General features: G+C 39.7%; 1 protein-coding gene across 3 annotated transcripts in view; it reads left to right on the forward strand.

Annotated features, from left to right (window-relative positions):
• MAP3K15 (mitogen-activated protein kinase kinase kinase 15) overlaps positions 1-23,670 on the forward strand; it is a 120,626-nt gene that overhangs the window by 51,705 nt on the left and 45,251 nt on the right. For all 3 annotated transcript variants that reach the window (XM_033106905.1, XM_033106889.1, XM_033106897.1), the window contains exons 7-9: positions 16,263-16,433; positions 20,741-20,853; positions 21,088-21,247. In XM_033106905.1, coding sequence (XP_032962796.1) covers positions 16,263-16,433; positions 20,741-20,853; positions 21,088-21,247 — 444 coding nt within the window. The remainder of the gene's footprint in view (positions 1-16,262; positions 16,434-20,740; positions 20,854-21,087; positions 21,248-23,670) is intronic.

Here is a 23,670-nt window from a genome sequence, read left to right on the forward strand (position 1 = left end):
GCTTATGTCCTACTGTAGTAGACACCAACAAACAGTGGTAGTCAGGATTTGGATTCCCATTAGGAGAGAGGCTTTATGGTCTCTCTGAAAATGTGCCTGCTGTCTTTCCAGTGGTGTTTAAACTCAGCACCCAAGAAAGGGAGTGCTGGGAAGGCCATCTTGGTTAAGCCTGAAAAAAAAGTCCTGTAACTTTGTTCCCCTAGAGTAGTGGGTTCCGCTTTTATTTACACTTAATGATACTTGATTTGTCCTTGATTTATAAGGATGAAATAAGTTATCAGTGGTGAAGTTCCTGGAAGAATGCCTGGCACACTGGAAGTGCTATTTTTTAAAAAAGGTGGGGTTGTGAAATAAAAACTAAGAGGATCATTTAAGTCACTCACCACCATGTCTTTCCCCAAACGGACTAGAGATAACTGTTGTCAAACGGAATAAAACAATGGATTACCATCCATTCAAAGTAATAAAAGTAAAACAAATTTTGAAATGGAAAATCAGTATCTAAGAGAAATGGGTACGACAGGATGAAGTGATCCTGAAACGAATGTGTTTCCACTTTGGAAGCAAAAGGGCTGGGATTGTGTGCCAGAGAGCCACCTTTCTTTCTGACGATGGGTCTTGTCCTTCTCGTCTAATTGTAGCTTCATACTAGACAGTGGCTCTGTATCATAGTCCAGGCAGGGCCCTCAATGTCCAGAACCTCATTTTCTCTAACCAACTGGGGGTTTTCTGTGGACTTGCATTCATTGCTTCTTTGTATATACAATCCTATCCCAGAATTCATATCTTTGCTTTAGGTATAACTTGGCCAGTTGCAGTAGAATTTGGCATTATGTACAGTTTTGAGGACGTTTATAGAGTGACCTTCTATTGATAAAGGGGGAAATACTCACAGACAATTAGTGAATTTTTCTGCATTACAATTCACCTTTAGCTCTTAGGAAGTGGAACAAATCATGGCCATAAATTAGTTACTAAAGGTTGGCAGTAAAGAATGATGATAGACCCTGAGGGCAAGTGTTCCCTGTTACTAGGAAAGCTGGCTTGAGCTGGCCACCTTTTCCCCATGGCTTCCACTTCACTGCATTCAGAAGCCCATTCAAAGCTTTTTCAAGTTTCCACTGAGCAGTTAAATGGCTTGCCTCTCAACAGCATGGAATCTTTTACAAGCAATTTTTTTTTTCTGCTGCTGCTGCTTTTGCAGACAGGACTTAATTAGATACGCTAATGCAGCCAGAGAATCTGACCAGGGGTCCAGGCAGCAGACAGAAGGATGGTCTGGAAGAAGAATAATGGAATCAAAGTCCTAGGTTAAAAGCATCAAAACTTGCCTGTCGTGAAGTATAAGAGGAGGGTACGCATATTTTACCCCCTGCATCTTTGGATCAAGACTGCCAACTCCAGCAAAATTGAACTCATTGCATTACTCAGCAAGTGAAGGGGAAACTGAATGTATGACGCGTTTATTGGAATTTCTGATGCATCACACTACAAATAAGTTAAGGGGAGTGATGGAGAGAGGAAGATACTCCGTGGACCCTACAAATGCAGGGCAGACATTAGATGAATGTTACTGACTGCAGCCCATGCCAGAGGGACTGCAGGCTTGTTTCAGAACCTACAGCAGTCACTTCAGTCTCAGCCTCGGGCTTACCCAGGCAGGTCATTGCTCAGGTGAAGGGACACATGTCCCCAGGAGGGCAGTGTGGGCTCATTATCTCTGCAATAACCTCCAGTCTCCTTTTTTTGTCTCTTCTGTTTATGTTCACTGTTCAACCTCACCATCTTCATTCACAGGTTTATATAAATAGCCATTTTTTATTACATGTTTTTAAAGTAGAGAAATGGTGACATCTCCCCATTGTTATAGTGCATTTGTCTCCAGGTACCTAAAATCATGTGGTAAAAGAAAGATACATAATCGTGGTGATTGTTTTCCTGGCAGTGAAGAGAACCACAAAATCTGTGAATTAACAAGGAATCACCTAGTCTAAACCCTTTATTTTAGAAGGTAGGAAGGAAGAAAGAAAGGCAAGTATAATAGCTGATCGATAAGAGAGCTGGGACCAGAACCCCCGCCCCCCCGCCCAGTGTTCTACACCCACCAGTTTAATATCATGACATGATCAATGAAACTCTTCCCAGGGAGCTTGATCTTATATGCTGTTTGCCTGAAGGACAAACAAAACCAGCCATGGGCCACTTGGAATTGTAGGGCCATCTTCTTACATGTCCTGCTTTGTCATATATGATGAGCGCATTAGATGGTAGCTGAATACTGAAGCCACTTTCATAATATATACTTTTCATACCAAAAGACCAGTTGTGCTTTTTCCTGAGAAAAGGACCATCTCCTCACCTTCTGAGAGGTGGCCTTGCCAATAACACATTTTCTTTTGAAAAATGTTTATCCAAAGGACTTGCCACTTCGTCTATCCTCGTTCCCCCCTGCTGTCATCCTTCAGTCTGACATCTTCCTTTTCTGTCTACTTCCCCTTTCAGTTCCCTTCTTTTATTCCCCTCCTTCATTTTCAGTGGAAGGGCTGTGTGCTAAAGAAGGAAAGAGCTCATGAGGGGTCACTAAAGTCAGTGAGTGATTAAAAAATACAATCACACGTGTGTTATGTATTACACACACACACACACACGTGAAGAACTTGTACAGACAAGTGAACTTGTTCTCTTCAAACTAATTGTGCTGCAATGCACTACATTTATTTTGACAATGCTGCCATTATTCAGAATATCATGATGTCATTGGGGTGAGGGGATTCTTTATTTATTTGGAATTGCCTTAAGAGCCAGCTTACATGGCACATAAGAAATCGATATCATTACCGAGAGCTATGAAAGCACAGATTTGGGTTTGAATTCTGGTTCCTGTATGTTCTGGCCGTGGTCAAGCCACTAAATCTCCTGAAGCCTTATCTTCCTCATTTGTACAAGGGGATACTAACATCTACCATGTAGTGAATATTACTTGGAGTATTCCTGGCATGAAGCAGGTGGTTGGTTATGGCTGTGATTATTCCTGTGTAGCTTGATCACCCATATTTTTACCTAGTGTGAGAGAGAACTTTTTTGACCATTTCCAAATATCAAAACTACTAGCAAAATACAGAGATTTGTCACCACAGAAGATATTTAAAAGGAAGGAATTTCATAAAGAAACATTGATAAAAATACTGTTAGCACAAGAAAATTGCTGGGATAAGTATATGGTCCTCTGAGGTGACTATTTTGAATGGAACAGGGTTTATTTGAATACATACGAGGTCTGATAATTACATTCACGAACTCATCCTAGAAAAAGTGCTACATACCTCATTGCTGAATATCACCATGGTCACCTCGAAGTACTCCCCTTGGGGAGCTATGCACTGATGCCAGCACCTAGTCCACCCTTCAAAGCAACTTTGGAATTCTTTTTCTGGAATGGCCATCAGAGCTGTCCTCGTATTACCCTTGATGTCCTGAATGTCATCCAAATGTCTTCCTTCCAATATTTCCTTTATCTTCGGGTAAAGAAAGAAGTCATTGGAGGCCAGATCAGGTGAGTGGGGAGGGTGTTCCAATACAGTTATTTGTTTTCTGGCTCAAAACTCCCTCACAGACAGTGCCGTGTGAGCTGGTGCATTGTCGTGATGCAAGTGCCATGAATTGTTGCCGAAAAGTTCAGGTTGTCTAATTTTTTCATGCAACCTTTTCAGCTCTTCCAAATAGTAAACTTGGTTAACTGTTTGTCCAAATTCATAATGAATAATCCCTCTGATATATAAAAAAAGGTTAGCAACAAATTCACGAACTAATTGTCAGACCTCATATATTTGTAGAAAAAAAGAATAGTGTGTTGGTAAAATTTAGAGTTTATTACTTTATAGCAAGTTTCTCAACTTGGCACTATTGACGTCTGGAACTGGGTATTTCTGTGTGGTGGAGGCTGTCTTATATATTGTACCATGTTTCCCTGAAAATAAGACCTAGCCGGACCATCAGCTCTAATGCGTCTTTTGGAGCAAAAATTAACATAAGACCCCATATTATGTTATATTATATTATGTAAGACCCGGTCTTATAGTAAAATAAGACCAGATCTTACATTATTTTTTGCTCCAAAAGACACATTAAAGCTGATGGTCCGGCCAGGTCTTATTTTCGGGGAAACACGGTAGGATGTTTAGCAACATCCCAGTCTCTGCCCACTAGATGCCAGTAGCACCCCCGCCGACCCCAGTTGTGACAACCAAAAGTGATTCCAGACGTTGCCAAATGTCCCACAGCAGACAAAACAAGCCTTGATTGAGACCACTGCTTTATAGAGAGGCATTCTGGGCTGTGAAAAGAGCACATGCTCTGATGTTTGAATCTCTTACCAGCAATATGATGTCAACAAGGTAGTTACACTCGTTAAGCACAAGTCTGCAAATCTGTAAACCAGGATGGTGATGCCTATGGCAAGGATTAAATGAGATACACCATATACAAATGGCCTGCACAGCCCCTGGTAGCTGGAAAGCGGTTAAGTTTGGTTCCTTCTCCATTTATCCTCCTACTTTCACTTTTTAATTTGAATGAGGAGGTTACCTGAGGTGATATAAACATACTGCAGAATCCATCAAAATTTCTATGGCATTGTTCCACAGAAATAGAAAAAAACAATCCTAAAATTCATATAGAACCATCAAAGACTGAATAGGCAAAGCAACCTTGAGAAAGATGAACAAAGCTGGAAGTATCACACTTTCTGATTTCACACTGTATTACAAAGCTACCGTGATTAAAACAGTATGATACTGGCATACAAACAGACACATAGACCAGTGGAACACAGAATAGAGAGCCCAGAAATAAACCCATAAATATACAGTCAACTAATCTTTGACAGGAACACCAGGAGAAAAAGATAGTTTCTGGGAATAGTGCTGGGAAAACTGGATATTCACATGCAGGAGAATACAATTGGATCTTATCTTACACCATATGCAAAAAAATTAACTTGAAATGGATTATAGTTTTAAATTGAAGTCCTGAAACCATAAAACTTCTAGAAGAAAACTTAGGGAAAAGCTCCTTGACATTGGTGTTGGCACAGATTTTTTGGATATGACACCAAAAGCACAGGCAACAAAAGCATGACTGGCTTATTTCACTTAGCATAATGTTTTCAAGGTTCCTCCATGTTGTAGCATGCATCAGTACTTCGTTTCATTTGTAGCTGAATAATATTCCATTGTGCTGATATACCATATTTTATTCATTTGTCAGTTGATGGATATTTGGATTGTTTCCACTTTTTGACTATACTAGGGAGGTTTGTATGAGCCTGGTCAGGAAGTGATGTTCATTTCATCTTAGCACATTTCATTGGCCAAAATTCAGTCTCGTGGCCCAACCTAACTGCAAGGGAAGTTGGGAAATGTGGTCTGGCTGAGTGCCCAGAAAAGAAATAAATGGGGTTTAGTGGACATAGAATAGTCCCTGCCACACGAACTTGCACATAAGGAGTAGTTTAACTGGATCCCATCCAGATGGATATCGCTGGGAGTGTGTCGGATAGCAGAACCAAGAGTTCAGGCAGGAATGCACTGAGCTCTTGTTGCCTTTGTGAGAGTGGGAAAGCCCCCTGATAAATGCCCAGATCCACATCAGGGCCTGCCAGCCCACTGTACAGCCCACTCTTCACAGATATTGCTTTGTGGTCCCTGGAGACTGGGAAAGGTTGAGATGATAGGAACAGGGTGGGATGGTTTAATAGTGGTTCTGCCCTGATACATGACTAAGTCTTATTTGTAGAGTAGGAAAACAGCCATTCTGGTCTGTGTGTTTCTTTGGCTCTGGGCATTATTCACACTAAAACACAGTTGCCTTTAATTGTTCCCTTCTCCTTATGTAAATATGAGGCATCTGGCTGGAGGAGGGTACCTGCTTTCTTGTGGCAGCTGTATATCTGTCAAGATCCAATCAGGAAACAGAAACCACTCTAAGCATTTAAAATAGAAAAAATTAATACAGGAAATTGGTTACGCAGTTGATGGAAGAGCTGAGAAGCCAAACGGAACTAAGGCAGCTCAGAAATCAGCATCAGCAGGAAGCTGCTATCATCTCTCTCTTGGCTGGAGGGACACAGGAAAGAGGTGATGTTATCAGAACCCAGGAGCCAGGATCACCTGGAACTATTGTGAACCCATCTGTCGGGATCTAGGTGTATAGAAGAGATGCAGCTGTTACTACAGCCACTGCACAAAACAGAAAAAGAGGGAGAAAGTACTCTGGCTTCTTCCTTCTTCCCCTCCTCTAGTTACTCATTCACCACTGCCTCCCACTGGCTGCTCATTGCTGGAAATTAGCTGACCTGGGAGCCTGGGAAGCAGACTGGAGGAGTGTGGGGACAGAGTCCCAGAGAGCAGTTTCCAGGCTCTCGGCTTCTCGTGCAAAAGTGCTGGCTCGGGTAGTAGATGGCCATCAGTTGTAACAAGTTGGCCATCAGCTGTAACCAGTTAGCCAATTAGCCACTGATATAACTGCCGTGGCTGCGTTGGTTGGTTGGTTGGTTGGTTGGTTGGTTGGTTGGTTGGTTGGCAGGCAGAGAAGTGGACGGCAGGTTGCAGATCGTGTGGATCCTACTTCGCGTGTGTCTCCAATGCAGCCGCCAGGGAGAATATAGTTGTATGACTTCCCTATCTATGGCTCCGTGGGTGTTCCTTTTTGGCCTTACCATGTCCTGCGTTCTTATGTGGGGAGCGGGAGCTGAGACCCTGCGTGACACCCAGCATGACAAGGAGTCAGCTCCCCTGTGATATGGAGCAGAGCAGGGGAAAGAGTAATGTATCCAAGAGCAAACATACTAGACATTGGCCCAGCAGGACACTTTGCTTTCAGGAACACTGTTCAGGTTTTACATATTTTGAAGTCAACTTTATTAATGCACAATTGAGGTATAACCTACATATAATAAAATGCACCCATTTAAAGTACACAATTGGATAACTTTGGCCAAATAAATACACCAGTGTTATTACCACCACAATCAAGATATGAAAAGTTTTATCCCCAAAGGTTTCCTTTTTGGTCTTTCCTAGTCACTTTCCCCCACCATCCAACCCTAGTTTGGATAATTTCAACTGACCTGTATTCCAATTCACTGATCCTTTCTTTGGTAGTATTCAAATCTGATGTTATGCCCATTCAATGAATTTTTTTTTGTATTTTTGAATTTTTCAGTTACAGGACTTCTATTCATTTCTGATTTGAGAGTTTCCAGTTCTCTCACAAAATACCTTATCTCTTCACACATACACACACATTATATTTATAGAAACTATATTTTTAATTGTTTTCAAGTTCTTGTCTGCTTATTTTAATAAGAGTCATTTCTGTATCTGGTTTTATGGATTATGTTTTCTCTTGGTTATGAGCCATATTGTCTTGCTTTGTGCACATCTCATAATTTTATTGTATTCGAGATATTTTATCTGAAAGAATAGTGGTGACTGAAGTATAATTTTATTTTGTTTTGTTATCCTGAATATCTGAGCTCTTTCTTAGTTCTGGAAATTAGCATGCGTGACTGATTTTTACATATTTCTGGTAGAGTATAGATGGATTGGGACTGGACCCTACTTTTAATTAGAATTAGTTCACTTGTGAGTAGCCCAGTCTGCAACCTCTTGCCCCTCTGCTGATTTTTTTATTTTGGCAATATTTGAGCAGGGAGGGTTGGGGCTGCTATTTCTGATCTTTGGAATTATTTTTCGTACTGCCCCCAAATTCGAGTTGTGTGATAAAGCATGTGATATCTTTCTATTTTTGTGCCTCTTCTTCACTGTGGCTTTCTTGGCAAAATTCAGGGGGTGAGGGTGGGGCTGGGGCAAGTGAATTTGATTTTGCTTGGAGATCCTTCCAGATTCTGTTCTATCCCATCAGCCCATGCTGTTGTCTAAAGCTTGGCTGATTTTCTCCTTGTCCTTGTGAAGTTTCTCTATCAAAGGCTGACTCCTCCATTTATCAGTACCTAGACCAAGCACCCAAGTATGGAAGCTGTCATGGCTCTCTGCTCACCTCTGAAAGGTTCATTTTTCTTGGGAATTCAGTTAATCAAAGAAATTCTTCGTCCACTCAGTATGATTTTTATGTTGTCTGGATTTTTATTATCAGACAAGTTGAAGGCCTTTCATATTCTTCTACATCTTAATTGGAAGTAGAAGTATCTTAAAGGTTTTTTATTAAAGTTTATTGTGATGACAATTGTTAGTAACATTACATAGATTTCAGGTGTACAATTCTGTATTACATCATTTATAAATCACGTTGTGTATTCACCACCCAGAGTCAGTTCTCCTTCCATCGCCATATATTTGATCCCTTTTACACTCATCTACCACACCCCTCCCTCTCTTACACTTTGGCTAAAAGGTTTTTGATCGGCAACCTAAGACAGAGTTTGTTCTAGAAAGGACACTAGTTTAATGAGACCTTTTGTTTATTAATAATCAGGCCTGGCTTAGAAGAAAGGGTTTTTGGAACTATCTGTCTCTATGAACTTTCTCTTATAGACATGCAATATAGAAAATATGGACAGGCAGATAGATGGTTAGTGACAGATCAATAAACTGGCAGACCTGTAGCTCAGTAACCTTGTGAGGTAAGGAATGTCAAATATACTTTTAAAATGCTGAATTGAGGCACAGAAAGGATAAGTAACTTGCTCAAAATTCAAATGGGTAGTAAATAGTGTGAAAGTAACCAGAATCTCACTCTATATGAGTCCCAGTCCAGTGTTCTGTTTTCACTCTGTGCATTTTACTGAGGAAATAATATATGAATATGTTAATATATTCTTGTGAAATTTTGAAAAGAAAAACAAAAGAACAACACTTAAAGCAGTTGTCCTTTGAGTTCCAATCTCTGATCCCATTCATATTCCAGAAGTAATCTGTCTTGTCAGTTTGGTGTATATCCTTTCAGACAATTTTCTATACATTTACATACTATTAGATATGTTATGCTGCAGGGTTTTTAAAGTACAGATCGTACAGGAGATATTCTGTTATTTTTGTTTGTTGTTGTTGTTCAGTTAGCAATAAATGCTTGGAGATATTTCCATGTCAGTACATTTAGACTTGCTCAGTTTGTCATTCATTTAACAGGCATTTGTTGAGCAGCTACTATGTGCCACTTCCACTTCTAAGCACTGGGGCACAGCAATAAACAGACCAGATCCACGCCTCTTCCAAAAAAAAAAAAAATCTTTCTGTCTTGGGGCTTACATTGTCAAATGGGGAGGGACAATAAAAAAATAACTGAAATAATTTTAAAAGGTTAGGGTGATAGAAAGGGCTAGTAGGACACAGAGGTTGCAGTTATAAGTTGAGTGCTCAGAGAAGACCTCACTTACTAGAGAGTGACATGAAGGAAAGATCAGAAGGAAATGAGGGAACATACCATGTAAATATAGGTGAAGGGGAGTAGATGGTAAGAAATGAAGTTGGAGAAATAACTGGGAGCTAGATCTTGTAGAACCCTGTAAGCCGTTATAAGAAAATTGGCACTTGAGGTAGCTGAGGGTAAAGGGGATCCAATATATGATGATGGAAGGAGAACTGACTCTGGGTGGTGAACACACAATGTGATATATAGATGATGTAATACAGAATTGTACACCTGAAATCTATGTAATTTTACTAACAATTGTCATCCCAATAAACTTTAATTTTAAGAAAAGAAGAAAATTGGCATTTGCTCTGAGATAGGAGCCAATGACGAGGTTGTTGGGTTTTTTTTTTAAAGATATAGTTAACATATAACAGTGTATAAGTTGAAGGTAAGCAATATAATGATTTGATATATGTATATATTATGAAATGATCACAATAAATCTAGTTAACATCCATCATCACATGTAGTTAAAGTTGGTGTGTTGTTTTTTTTTGCGATGAGAACTTTTAAGGTCTTAGTAACTTTGAAATATACAATACAGTATTGTTGACTATTGTCACCATGCTGTACATTACATCCCTAAGACTTATTTATTTTATAAGTGGAAGTTTGTACCTTTTGACACCCTTCACTTTTGCCCACTTCCCACCCCCGCACCTCTGGCAACCACCAATCTGTTCTTTTTATCTATAAATTCAGTTTTGTTTTGTTTTAACATTCCACATATAAGTGAGATCGCATGATAGTCATCTTTCTCTGTCTGACTTATCTCACTTAGCATAATGCCCTCAAGGTCTATCCATTTTGTCCTAAGATTTCTTTCTTTTTTATAACTGAATAATATTCTGTTGTATATGTACCGCATTTTCTTTATCCATTCATCCATCGATGGGCACTTAGTTTTTTTCCCATATATTGGCTATTGTAAATAATGCTGCAATGAATACGGGGTACAGATATCTTTTCAAATTAGTGTTTTTGTTTCCTTTGGATAAATACCCAGAAATGAAATTACTGGATTGTATGATAATACTGTTTTTAATTTTTTGAGGAACCTCCCTTTTGTTTTCCATAGTGGCCACACCAACTTACAATACCACCAACAGTGCAAGGGGGTTCCCTTTTCTCCACATCCTAACCAACACTTGCAATTTGTTGACTCTTTGATAATAGCCAATCTGACAGATGTGAGGTGGTATCTCATTGTGGTTTTGATTTGCATTTTTCTAAAGATGAGTGATGTTGAGCATCTTTTCATATATGTGTTGGCCATCTGTATGTGTTCATTAGAGATATGTCTATTCAGATCCTCTGCCCATTTTTTAACTGGATTGATTATTTTTTGTTGTTTTTGAATTGTATGAGTTCTTTCTACATTTGGAATATTAACCGCTTATCAGATAGATTATTTGCATGGAGAGTTTTGAGTAAAGGAGTGGCACAATCTGACTTAGGGCTTAGCAGGATCACTCTGACTACTATGTTGAGAATAAATTGTAGAGGGGCAAGGGTAGAAGCAGGAGACGACAGTGACTTGGACCAGGGTGGTAATTGTGAGAGGCATGAGGAGTAGGCCAATTTGGGGTATGGTTTGAAATAAAAGCCAGCATAATTTGTTGATTGAATAAAGGGTGTTAGAGGAATCAAGCACGACTCCAACATTTTTGGCATGAAAAACAGGAAGAATGGAGTGGCCATTATTAAATAATATGGAGAAGACTGAGAAGACAGGTTTGATGGGATGATCAAGAGTTTGATTTTGGGAACATTAAGTTTGAGGTATCAGACATGTAAATGAGATGTCAAGAAGGCACTTGGATATGCAAGTCTAGAGTTCACGGGGGAGCTCTGGGCTGGGAATCGAAATTTGGGAGTCATCAGAATATAGATGGTTTGAAAACTCATGACGCTGGATGATCACCAAGGGATCTAGTTTAGGTACTGAAAAAGAAGAAAGGTCCAAGGGTTGTGTCCAGGCACACTCCAGTGTTAAAAGATCAGGGAGATGAATAAGAACCAGAAAATTAGACTAACGTAGAAGGAAAACCAGGTAATTGTCGTATCCTGCAAGCCAACTGAAGAAGATGGTCCAAAGAGGAAGGAGTGCTCAACTATCAAATACTGCTGGTAGTTCAGCTAAGACAAGGGCTGAGAATCAGATTTAGCAATGATGCAGACCTACTGAATCCGAATGTCCAGGATAAGAAACACTGAGGCCTGGATCCCATCTCTAGAGATTCTGATTTAATTGGTGTGAAGTGCAGCCTGGACTGGACACCAGGGTTTTTAAAATTCCCCAGGTGATTCTAATATGCAGTCAAGGTTTAACCCTACTGTTTTAGTTCATTCCCCTCTCTTAAATTGTGAAGTGGCTTTATTGTCAGAAACATGTTGTTGGACTGATTAAAACACACGAGTTTTTATCTTTAGGTTTGATCTTGGACACTTTGGGATCTGAAAACGATAAGCAGATCTGAAAACTGATTATTAACCACAAAAGGGATTAGCTATTTAGCACCTGTCTTAAAGGGGCTTTTAAGCTGAAAATCTCTTTGCTTTTCATTTTTTCCAAATGTTTGATTTTGTTTGTTTTGTTTATCCTCAAAAGACCTTTTGTTTTGACTAACAAGAGTAAGTTTCAAGTTAATGAAAAATTTGAGGAAAATCTTGATGCAATTGGTCCAAAGAAAACCAAACAACCCTGAACTCATATCAATAGTTAAGCATTTAAAAGAGTTAAGTACATTCTTTTCTGAATCCTGAATATTTCACACTTCAAAAGTTGGCTCATAATAGATGTAGAAATTTTGTACCTCATTAAAGTTTTAATCTTTTTTACTTTCTCACCATAGACTGTAGAAATTATTTAAATGCTTTAGTAAACTTGAGTTGGGTTGATAACTGTTGGCTCTTAAAAATTAAAGAATATCATGGGTGAGCTGTTCATCAAGAGATCTGGTTTGCAGGCTGGTGAAATTGGAGTCTGTGGACAAAGAGAGGAAAGATCAAATATATTAGAACAAGACCAAGGTAGAAAATAGAGAAAGTCAGAGTTGAAATACAGGCTTAATTATTGCAGAAGAACACCAAGCGTCTAGATTAGCCCTTCTCAACCCTGGTTGGGTTCCACAAGAGAATTAAGCCCTAATGCCCTAAGGCACCCATTGTATCAATTTAATGAACTCTCATATGCATACAGAATGGGGCTAGCTATGTACCATTTGGGGGAGAATAGAGAAAATAGTCACTCAGATAATCAAATAATTTTCTCCAGGGCTTAATTCTCTAGCAGAACCCCAGTTGAGAAAGGCTATTTTAGGTACTAATCTCTCTTCTTTGGTGATGCAGTGGTTTTTTGACATACAAGTCCTCAAGAAAGAAAGCATAAAAGAGCCTGTGGTAAAATTGCCAAGAAATTAAGAGTAATCTCTTTATTTATTTATTAGAATAGTTATTAGTGAAGTATACACAGGAACACCTTGTACAAATCCCAGCAATGATTTGTTTTGAACAATTTAATGTGTATCCTTCCAGACTTTTGTCTATGCACATAAACATATATGTAAACTTGTATGTAGTGTTCACTACAAAGAATGGGATCATGCTATTTATTTAGCTCAGCAATTCCCCCGCCCCCTGCCATGGTCTGTTATGGACTTCTTCTATATAATTACTTACAGATCTGCCTCTTTCTAAGGGTCACTTGATACTCCATAGTTTCATTGTTACAAAATACAGCTGACCCTTGAACAACTCAAGAGTTAAGGGTGCCGACCACCTGCACAGCCGAAAATCTGTGTAAAACTTAAATCTGCCCTCTGCATCTTCAGATTCCCAATTGTGGATCAAAAATGGTATATTTCACCATTCTTCTGTTAATGGACATTTGGATCACCTCCAGTTTTTCACTATTACAAACAATGCCATAATATCACACAATTTTCTTCAAAAATTCTTGAATACATATATTTCTATACTATAGACTCTACAAGTGGAATGGTTGAATCAGAATGTGTACCTTTTATTTTTTGTTTTTATTGTATGAATTTCAAAAATATTTAAAGTAGGGAATAATATTATGAACCCCATGAACCTTTCTCCACTTCCATAATTATCGCTGCGTGGTCAGTTTTGTTACATCCTGTTCGCCCCCCACCGACTCCCTCATACCCCAACACTGGATTTTTATGAACCAAAGTCATATGCCATTTTATCCATAGATATTTCATTATGTGTCTCTAAAGGTTAAGGACACTTTTATAAACATAATCATGATTATGTTATCATAACTAAAGATTGACAATAATTCCTTAATATCAGTGTTCAAATTTTCCCAATTGTCTCTCTTTTTTTTTTAATAGTGGGTTTCTTTGACTCATGATCCAGAAAAGTCTATGCATTGCATTTGGTTAATATGACTCTTCAGTCTTTTTTAGTATATAGGTTTCCCCTTCTCTTTTTTTTTTTCTTTTCCTTATGATTTATTTGCTGAAGAAACATTTGTCCTGTAGAATTTCCAAAGTTCTGGGTTTTGCTGTGGTGAGATTTAGGAAGTTCCTCTGTCTCCTTTTCCCTCTGTAAGTTGGTAGTTAGATCTGGACACTTATTTCAGATTCTGGTTTGATTTTCTTTTTGGAAAGAATACTCCGTAGTTGATTGTGTATTTTATGTTTTTTTTCTCTTTTTGTGATGCTAGCAGCCCTTGACAATCATTGCCTAGATCCATTATTTTATTAGGGATTGGGGTTGCAAAATAGTGATATTTGAGTTTTATAATTAATCCCTGAGTTATTAACACAAATACTTTATAAAGAGAAATTTCCCCTCATCGATGACATGGTTACCTTGATGTATAGTTTGTATAGGAAAAGGAGGCTATATGCTACATTTTGACCTTGATCAGTTCAAAAGCAATGAGTTGGTTCCTTAGCATCCTCAAAAGGTGACCAGTGAGGTTTTATAAGATCATTATGAACTCATTTTAACATAGTTGATGTATTTCAATCCTTTATAGTTATTCTTCTTCTTAATGCTCAAATCATCCCCTCTTTGGCCAAAAACTGATTCAGATTGGTTTCTGAGTCCTTTTGATATAAGCTTAGCAGCTTCTTTGCTTTTTTTTGTATGTTAAGATGTTCCAGGATCATTTAGACATCTGGAATCCTCCATTCCTCCAAGGAGTCCTGGTTCCTTTTAGTGAGAGAGAATATTTACAGATCCCAGTTAGGGCGTGCAGGTTCTCATTGCTACTGAGTTGGTCATGGTTTTGGACTTTTTCTGTGGACAGAACTAAGGAAACCAGTTCATGAATTCATACTGATGTTCTAATTCAAATGTAGAACTATAAGACTTTTACTTCCCTGAGCTTATGTTTATATCTCTTATGCTGAAAAATCTGGTTCCTAATGATATTAATATTTTTTGTTGTATTCTATACTATAAATATATAATATTTTCAAAATACCAGTACCAGTATTACCACTAACAATTTAATTAGTGGAAACTATTTAAGATTTGCATTTATACTTTTTCCTTAGGTTATATCTGTTAGACAAAATACAGTCAAATTGCTGTGTTTTAAAATCATATGAATTAATTTCTCTTTTGTGGGTAAGCCAATCATATGGCATAGGTTCATTGTGTGTTTTGCCCCAACCACAAATTCATATGGTATGTTCATTGGCATACAGTATTTTTAGGCAACACTCTTAAAAATATATACATTTCATTTTCTTTTATAATTATCTGAAAAACTTATATAGTTTCAAAGTCAAATTCCAAGAAGTGTAACCACTATCCCTGTCCCCTTCATCACGCTTTCTCCTTCCACCTATCAGTAGCCACTTTCATTACGTTTACATTTATCCTTCCATTTTGAAGAAATAAAAGCAGATACATATATTTAGTCACATACCCCCTTTTCTTAAATAAAAGGTAGCATTCTGTGCACAATAGTCAACACCTTGCTGCATTGTCTTAACAATATATTCTGGAGATCTCTCCATAGCAGTATTATATAGAAATTGTTTCATTTTTTACAAATGTTTAATAATTTATAATATGAATATCATTAGCCATAGTTAATTTACTCAGTCCCCACTACTGATGGACATTTGCTTCCAAACCTTCACAGAACACTTTTAATATTTCACAGCCACAAACTCAGGTTATTTTGTGGCAAAAATTATTTTAACAACTGTTTAAGGAATCTGTTTCCGATATATAAAGTGAAAATTTTACCATATAATCTAATAATAGAGAAGACTGTGGTTTATGAATATAGAAATACTTTCCTAAATTTCCTGGCGCAGTAGGTGTAGCATGAGATAGGAAAACAGGAATTACTAAAGTCCTTTGCTGTATGAGGATGGCAAGGCATTTCAGGTCAAAAAATGCCAAGATACATTTCTAAGTTCATCTCGGCTTTGAATTTGGGAGCCCTGCCACTTTTCCAAAGAACTTTTATCAAACTGTCTCTTTCTCATGATTTAGGCTTAGCTTCTGAAGTCCTTGCTCTCCATCCCGCTACAGGAGGCTGCCGTGTTATTTTTGCTGTCTTCCCAAATACATTGATCTGCTTACGCTTTCATCCAGTTTAGGTCTAATTTAAAGAGAAGGGATCAAGTAGGGAGTGAGTATGATTGTATGGGATTTACTGGTGTGGATCTTAAGCAGTTATTACATTTCAATATGAAAACTGAAATATAACTGAGGTGTTATTCCTGCTAAAGCACAGTATCGTTACCCCCCGCCCCTCACAGAATGAATGCATATGTACGCCATGTCTTCATTCAGATGTAAATGATCTTATCACACAAACCTTTCAGGAGAAACAGCGCAGGCGACCGTGAGAAGGCTCTGCAGGTCATGCTCCAGGTTCTGCAGAGCTGTGACGGCCCAGCCCCCGACATGTTCTGCTTGTGCGGAAGGATCTACAAGGACATCTTTTTGGATTCAGACTGCAAAGATGACGCCAGCCGAGACAGTGCCATTGAGTGGTAAACCCGCAGCCCTAGTCAGTAGCATGTGCATCTCTGCACAGAGCAGAATTGCAGTAGCTAAGGACCCAGGTCTTTTTCCTGTGTGTGTGTGTCTGCCTGTCTGCTGGCAGTGAAGAAAAATGCCATAAATGTGGTTTAGGAATTTCCACATTCTTTTTTCCCAAAGGAAACCATTAGAATCAGGGTTTTCTGCTGGTGGCATTCTTCCCCCCAACTTCATTCATTTATAGGGGCAAGAAGGAGGTGGAGTTACTCCTTCCAGAACCTTGTTCTACCACTGTCAGGGTATTATCTTCTTAGTGAGCTGTTCATTCCTTTATTTCCTCAATGTTTATTGAGGATTTACTGTGTGCCAGAAACTCTTCCAGGTGGTGGGGATAAAGACAGAGCAGACACGAATCCCTGCCCTCATGGACCTTGTATTGCTGGTAAGGGAAGTCAGACAAACACAGTAAAATATATAGGCTGTGAGCCGATGATGGCGGACATTGGGGACAGTTAAGCAGGGAGGGGAAAAGGAGGGTTGGAAGGAGTTGTCTGCAATTTTAGGTAGGGTGGTCAGTGAAAGCGAATAAAGATATGAAGGGAGTGAGAGAATGAGCCTGGCAGATAACTGTGGAGAAAGTGTTCCTAGGGGGAGGGCACAACAAGGGCAAAGACCCTGGGGAGGAAGCATACTGGGCATGCTCAAGGATAGTAGGCGCGAGCAAGCAGAGAATGGCAGGAAACAGGAGAGAAGGCGACCCTTGTGCTCTGAGTGAGATGATACAGCATTGGAGTGTTCTGAGCAGAGGAGTGGCAAGATCTGACATGGGTTTTAACTGGAGTACTCGCACTGTTATGCAAAGAATACATTTTAGGGGGTGTATCAGCTAGCATTTACTGCATAACAAACAACTCCAAAACTTACTGGCTTAAAACAGTGATTTATAATTTCTCATGATTCTGTGGATTGGCCAGGCAGTTTCTGCTGGTTCTGCTCCTAATGTGCTGGGCTCACTCCTAAAGCTGCAATCAGCTGGAGGCTCAGTGGGGCTGGCAGGTCCAAGATGGCCTCAAACACACTTGTCAGCTGGTGCTGGGTGTTGGTGGTGACTCTCCACTCTCTGCCATGTGGTTCTAATCCTGGTAGACCAGCTTTCTTACATGGTGGGCAATATTCTAAGAGAGAGGGAAGGTGGAAACTGCAAAGCCTCTTGAGGCTTAGGATCAGGAACTCATGCAAGGTCAGTTCGTCGCAGGCTGTTCGTCAAAGCAAATCATATGGCCAGCCCAAATTCAAGGGGGTGGAGAAATAGACTCCACCTGTGGGTGGGAGAAATGGCAAAGTCACATTGCAAAGGTGTGTACATAGTGGAATGGGAGGAAATTGCGGCCATTAAACCATTTACCACAGGGGCAAGGGCAGAAGCAGGAAACAGGAAACTATTGAAATAATTCAGGGGAAAGCTGATGGTGGCTTGAACGAGGGTGGTAATGATGAAAATGGTGAGTCAGAACTGGACATATTTTGAAGATGGAGCCAACAGCACACATCATCCATCGCAAGAGCTCTTGGCATTGCTGTTCCACTCTCGTTTAATTCTAACTGCTGCTTCTCTCTCTCTGTCTTTGTTCTCCTTCATACATGTTGGAAGCTCTGTCCTCTACCCTCTTCTCTCCATCTACACACTCTTCCCTGGTGACCCCAGCCACTCCCACACCTTGGTACCCTTAGCTGGGGATCTCCAGCTCAACCTCTGTTCTAAGCTGTGGCCCCACATTGCCCCCTCTTTGCCCACCTGTTCTACCTCAAGATGGTGCTGGTACTTAAGACTAGACATGTCCAAGGCTGAAGTCATTTTTTCATCTCCACAGTGTATGGTTTCCAGTGTGTTGCTTTCTTGCCACCAGGCTTTCTTTAGCCTCCTAGGCTTAAACTTTTGGTTAATGTTGGATCACTTTCACTTATCCGTCTTCCCATACAATCAGTCCCCAATTCCATCCCTTCTGTGAGCCTTCCCTCCTGCACGCCAATCCTTTCCTATCACCACCACCCCAATCAGTACTTTTTCTTTCTTTCTTGCCAGGAATGTTCTAACAGTATCCTAAGTAGGCTCCCTGCTTGGTGTCTCTTCAGTCTGTCCTTCATAGACTGACAACTTATTTCTCCTAAAGCTCAGAGACCCACCATGGTTCCCCAACCCCATTAAATAAAAATTCAAACTCTTAGATCATTCCAGGTACTCTGCAAACTTTCCCCAACCCACCTCTAGCCCTGTTTCCCAGGCCCTGATAAATGTCCAACTGAACTGAAGTTCCTTAGGAGCGCCCCAAACTCCCATCTCTGCTCCCACCACTTTCTGTGCTGGGGGTTCCCTTTCCAAATCTCTCCTATTAACAATTCTATCCATCTTCATGCCATATCTCCAGCCTCTCGAGCTGGCCTCATGTCTTCTGTGAGTCCTTCTAAATTTGAATGTGTGTGGTTTTAAGATACTTATGATACTTGCGCTTGTATTTTCACTTATTGTGTGTGGATCTGACCACCTCCACCACAGTATAGGTTCTTGGAAGGCAAGGACACTTTATTATTCTTAGTTAATCCTTAGTAGTACCTAATGTACTACTGTGTTTCCCCGAAAATAAGACCTAACCAGAAAATAAGCCCTAGCATGATTTTTCAGGATGGCATCCCCTGAACATAAGCCCTAATGCATCTTTTGGAGCAAAAATGAATATAAGACCCGGTCTTATTTTCGGGGAAACACAGTATATGGTAGAGAAGAATCACTCAGGTGTTGAAGGGAAGGGTAAGGAAGGGAAATTAACGTTTGGTACAGCCAAAATAGGAAGCTGTGTTCCACCATGGTGGCTGAGAATTCTCCCTCCACGTCAGGAAATTACTACCTATGGCTCCTTCCAGAAAGTCACAGGAGCTTTTCTCCATCCACTTCAGAAGGTGGTGGCAGTGGGTACAGGAGCAAATGAAGCTTAGTCTTCTGGTCAGGGCATGTTGGCTCCCATGAGACCTTGGGAATAGTCTAATGCAGGCCCTCAGGTACGGATGTGGAACATGCGGCGCAGGGAGGTGGGGGACTGGTCGGAGACAAACCTGGGCTGCAGTCCTGACTCGGAGTTTAAGTCTTGTCTGCCCTCAAGCTGGGCCTGTTTGCTTTATGGATAAGTAGCATAGAGAAGTCACCCTGTTTGCCCTCTTCCCAGTAACTTTTCATAGTGAAAGAAAATGAGAAATATCAAATACAATAGGATATGGAATTTAAAATCCCCAAAACATTCAGGGGGAAAAACGGTTTCAGTTTTATTGGAATTTTGTTGGCTGGGATTGAAAGGACTTTCTTTGTGTCCTCTGGTCCATTTGAAGGTACTCGTATTACGCCCTAAAGTTCATTAAACCAGATTTTAACTGCCTTAATTGATAAGTTCTCCCTTCCACAATTAATATTTTGTTGATGTTTAGTTCTCCTGTTGTCACAGCAGTAATGAAGTGACTCCTGGTTTACAAGTCCTTGGTATGGACTGTGCTACTTAAAGACATTTTTGTGTCATTAGTTCATTGATCATATTCTTTTTTCTGATCATGATAGTCATACTCACTCATGGAAGAGAAAGAAACTTTATGTATAGAATAAAAAATTAATAAGAGAATTTAAAATGGCACTGTTAACCTTTTGGTATAAAAATGATATCCCCAGTTTTGTATCTTGTTTTTCTTCTCTAACGTAATAGGTCCCTGCCCTTTCTCTAACTTTATACCATTGCTCTTATAGCTCCTTGAGATCCAGGATTCTGGCAATACTGCTTCGTACATGAACGAATGATTCCATTTTGTGATACAAACAAATGGCCTGCAGGGAAATAGCCCATAATTGACACAATTTCTATGTAATAAAAAATGTTCAATGTACAAGTGGAATCTAACCCTAAAAAGGAGATTTGGGCATCAAATTGTGGTCTCCTTGTGGGTGTCGGATTACAATAGGTTTTAAATTTCTTTTGTACACTTTAATATAGTTTCATTATTTTATACGAAGATTCTGGTTTTTATTTTTTAAAAATACTGATGAAAAAATTTTAAACTCCCTAGTGTAATTTACTGTGTTGCAATTAACACATTTTAAAGAAAATATTTGAGTACTGCATGTAGCTACTTGTAAAGGTGGGGAGTGGAGGAAACTGGAAACCAATAAATGAGGATAGTAAACATTTCCATGAGAAGGTTGGTTTGCACCATTTTTTACACATTATTTTCTTCCGCCGTAATACGATGATATAATAAGAATTTGGTGGTTCTGTAATTATAGGTATCGCACAGGGTTTGAGCTCCAGTCATCTCTTTATTCAGGAATTAACCTTGCAATTTTGCTGATAGTTGCTGGACAACAATTTGAAACATCCATGGAACTAAGGAAAATAGGTAAAGCTATTTATTATTGCAGATGTTGATGCTTTGGCCACACAAGTTCAGCATTAAACATTATGTTCAAATAACTCGCATTATATTTTAAAAGGAACAGTGACTCTCTGATGGCACACCTGAGACAGTCGCCAAAATAAAATGCCCACTTTTTCTTCTAGCTAAAGGTTTGCATAATATGATAGAAACTGGAAAGATTTTTTTATAACTTTATCTAAAATTCCAATTCTTAAGGTGTCCGGCTGAACAGTTTGTTAGGAAGAAAAGGGAGCTTGGAGAAAATGAACAATTACTGGGATGTGGGTCAGTTCTTCAACGTCAGTATGTTGGCCAATGATGTCGGGAAGGCCGTGCAGGCAGCAGAGAGGTTGTTCAAACTGAAACCTCCAGTCTGGTGAGTTGTCTCAGCGCTGTTATCACCCATCTCCTCATCTGATCTTGTTCGGAAATGTTTCTGCTACGGAGAAATGGTGTAAATGCAAGAAAAAACAGTAATAGCTGCTATGTTTCTCCTTCTGACTTCTTCATTAAAGCAAAATTAGGGCAGAAGGAACAGCTCTGAGGGATCCCTTGCTTTTATGTGAAGACAGACACGCACGCACACAAAATATATTCCTACATGCTATATCTCCAAGACGAAACTCTCAGTCCTATTAATTTCTTCAGGTCATCTAGGTCCTCAAGAGTAAAACATTCTTTGGTACTAATATGTATTGTGCATTTGTGAAAAGCAGATAGTAGAGCTTAAAAGCACAGCAAGAAAATGATGTTTATCACAAATGAAGACTGGAACTAAAAAAACAATAATAGATAATATGGTCGAGAAAATGTGGCACAGCAGTGGCCCTAGGTTAGCCCATTATACAACCATTAAAAATGTGCCAGAAACAATACTTGGAAATGTGGAAATGGGTTTATTATGGTTTATCATAGAATAAGAAAAGCCAGCTGTAGGGTATACTTTTCTGTACCATTGGTTCTCAAACTTTGGCATGTATCAGAATCACGTGCATTGATTAAAATACAGATTGCCGGGCCCACCCTTAGGATTTCTGGTTCAAAAGGTCTAGGGTCGGGCCTGAGAATTTGCATTTACAAATTACAAGCTGATGCTACTGGCCTAGGGACCACACTTTGAGAAACCACTGTTCTATATGGACTCATTTTAAATGAAAATATGTGTTTGGTTTGTGACTCAGAGAAAAGTCTGGCTGCGTTGCGATGTCTGACTTCCATTAAGCTCCATTAGAATGTTGATTATCTTATTGATTGTTATAGTCTCATAATAGATACTCAGTAGATAACTGTGTAATGAATAAATGATGAATGATGGATTTTCTCCAAAATATTGATAGTGGTTATCTCAGGGTGATAGCCTTGTAAGTTTTCAATATTTTCTTTTCCTTATCTCTGTTTTCTGCTTTGTCAAAAGTGCATTTGGATTGCTTGCGTTATGTAAAATTTTTGCTTTAACAATGCATATTCATCTGTCCCCTCTTATTTCCCAGCCCAATGGGCCAATATGGACTCCCAGGTGTAGGATTCTCTTCAGTCATATCTAGTGTGACTCCATTTCTTCCCAGTCTGAAAGGCTTAAATTTGGTCCCCAAACCATATCAACCTCTGGAAAGTTTTCTGAGGCTGAGAGAACACAGAGGCAGGCTGAGCCTCCAGCCTTCCCAGAGTGGCTGCTGTCTCTAGAATCCTGATTTTAGCTGACTCCATGGAGAGTAGACCCAAGGCTTGAATACCTTCCCATGGTATAAACACCTGGGCGGATTTATAGTGTTGATAGCTATTGTTGTGGGTCCAGGACCACCCCCAGGTTCATGATTTGCTAGGACTCACAGAACTCAGAAATGTTGTTATACTTGTGGTAAGGGCTTATTACAGTAAAAGCATACAGATTAAAATCAGCAAAGGCAAAAGGCGCATAGGGCAGAGTCCGGGGGAGACCAGGCACAAGCTTCCAGTTGTGCTCTCCTGGTGGAGTCATATGGACAGGGCTTGATTCTCTCAGCAATGATGTGTAACATCATGCACAAAGTATTGCCAGTCAGGTAAGCTACCAAACCTTGGTGTCCAGGGTTTTTATTGGGGATCAGTCATGTAGGCATGGAGCACCCACGTAGCTGACTGTGATCACAGAGTTCCGAGCCTCTCTGTAAATCACATTTATACCGCCTGGCCCAAGGCCCCTACATGCATCATTGTGTTAACATATATAATCTGGCACAGCCCAAGGCCCCAGGTAAACAAAGACACTCTTATCAGGCAAGATATCTGGAGGGCTTAAAGGTGATCTCCCAGAAGCCAGTCAGTCAAGGGTAGACATTTCTTTGGAATGTGTGGAGTTTGGACAACCCAGACCTGCTGACTTAATCCTTTACTACACAGCACCTAAGCAAGTCAGTCAGAGTTTACCTATCCTGTCTTCCCAGGATAGGTAAAAAAACTTTATCCTCAAAGGGCAAAATAATACTCTGATGCTTTCAGCTGAACCATCCCCATTTAGTACCAGAGGACATGTGACCACTACTGCCTGGCAACTATGTTTCAAAAAGTTTGATTTGCTGAAGACAGTAAAGGTGTGGTCAGATTCAACATCTCATAATATCAAACTCTACCTGGCCAGATCTAGTTTTGTTAAAAAGAGAAGACAATATGTTTCACATTAATGATTGCCAAGAGTCAAGGAAGAGATGGGGATGAGAAGGAAGTAGGTGTGGCTATAGAAGGGAAACAGGAGGGATCCTTGTGGCAATGGAAATGTTTTCTATCTTGGCTGTATCAATGTCAATATCCTGGCTGTGACAT

The sequence above is a fragment of the Rhinolophus ferrumequinum genome, chromosome X (assembly GCF_004115265.2).
Source record: "Rhinolophus ferrumequinum isolate MPI-CBG mRhiFer1 chromosome X, mRhiFer1_v1.p, whole genome shotgun sequence".
In the NCBI taxonomy this organism is placed as follows: domain Eukaryota; kingdom Metazoa; phylum Chordata; class Mammalia; order Chiroptera; family Rhinolophidae; genus Rhinolophus; species Rhinolophus ferrumequinum.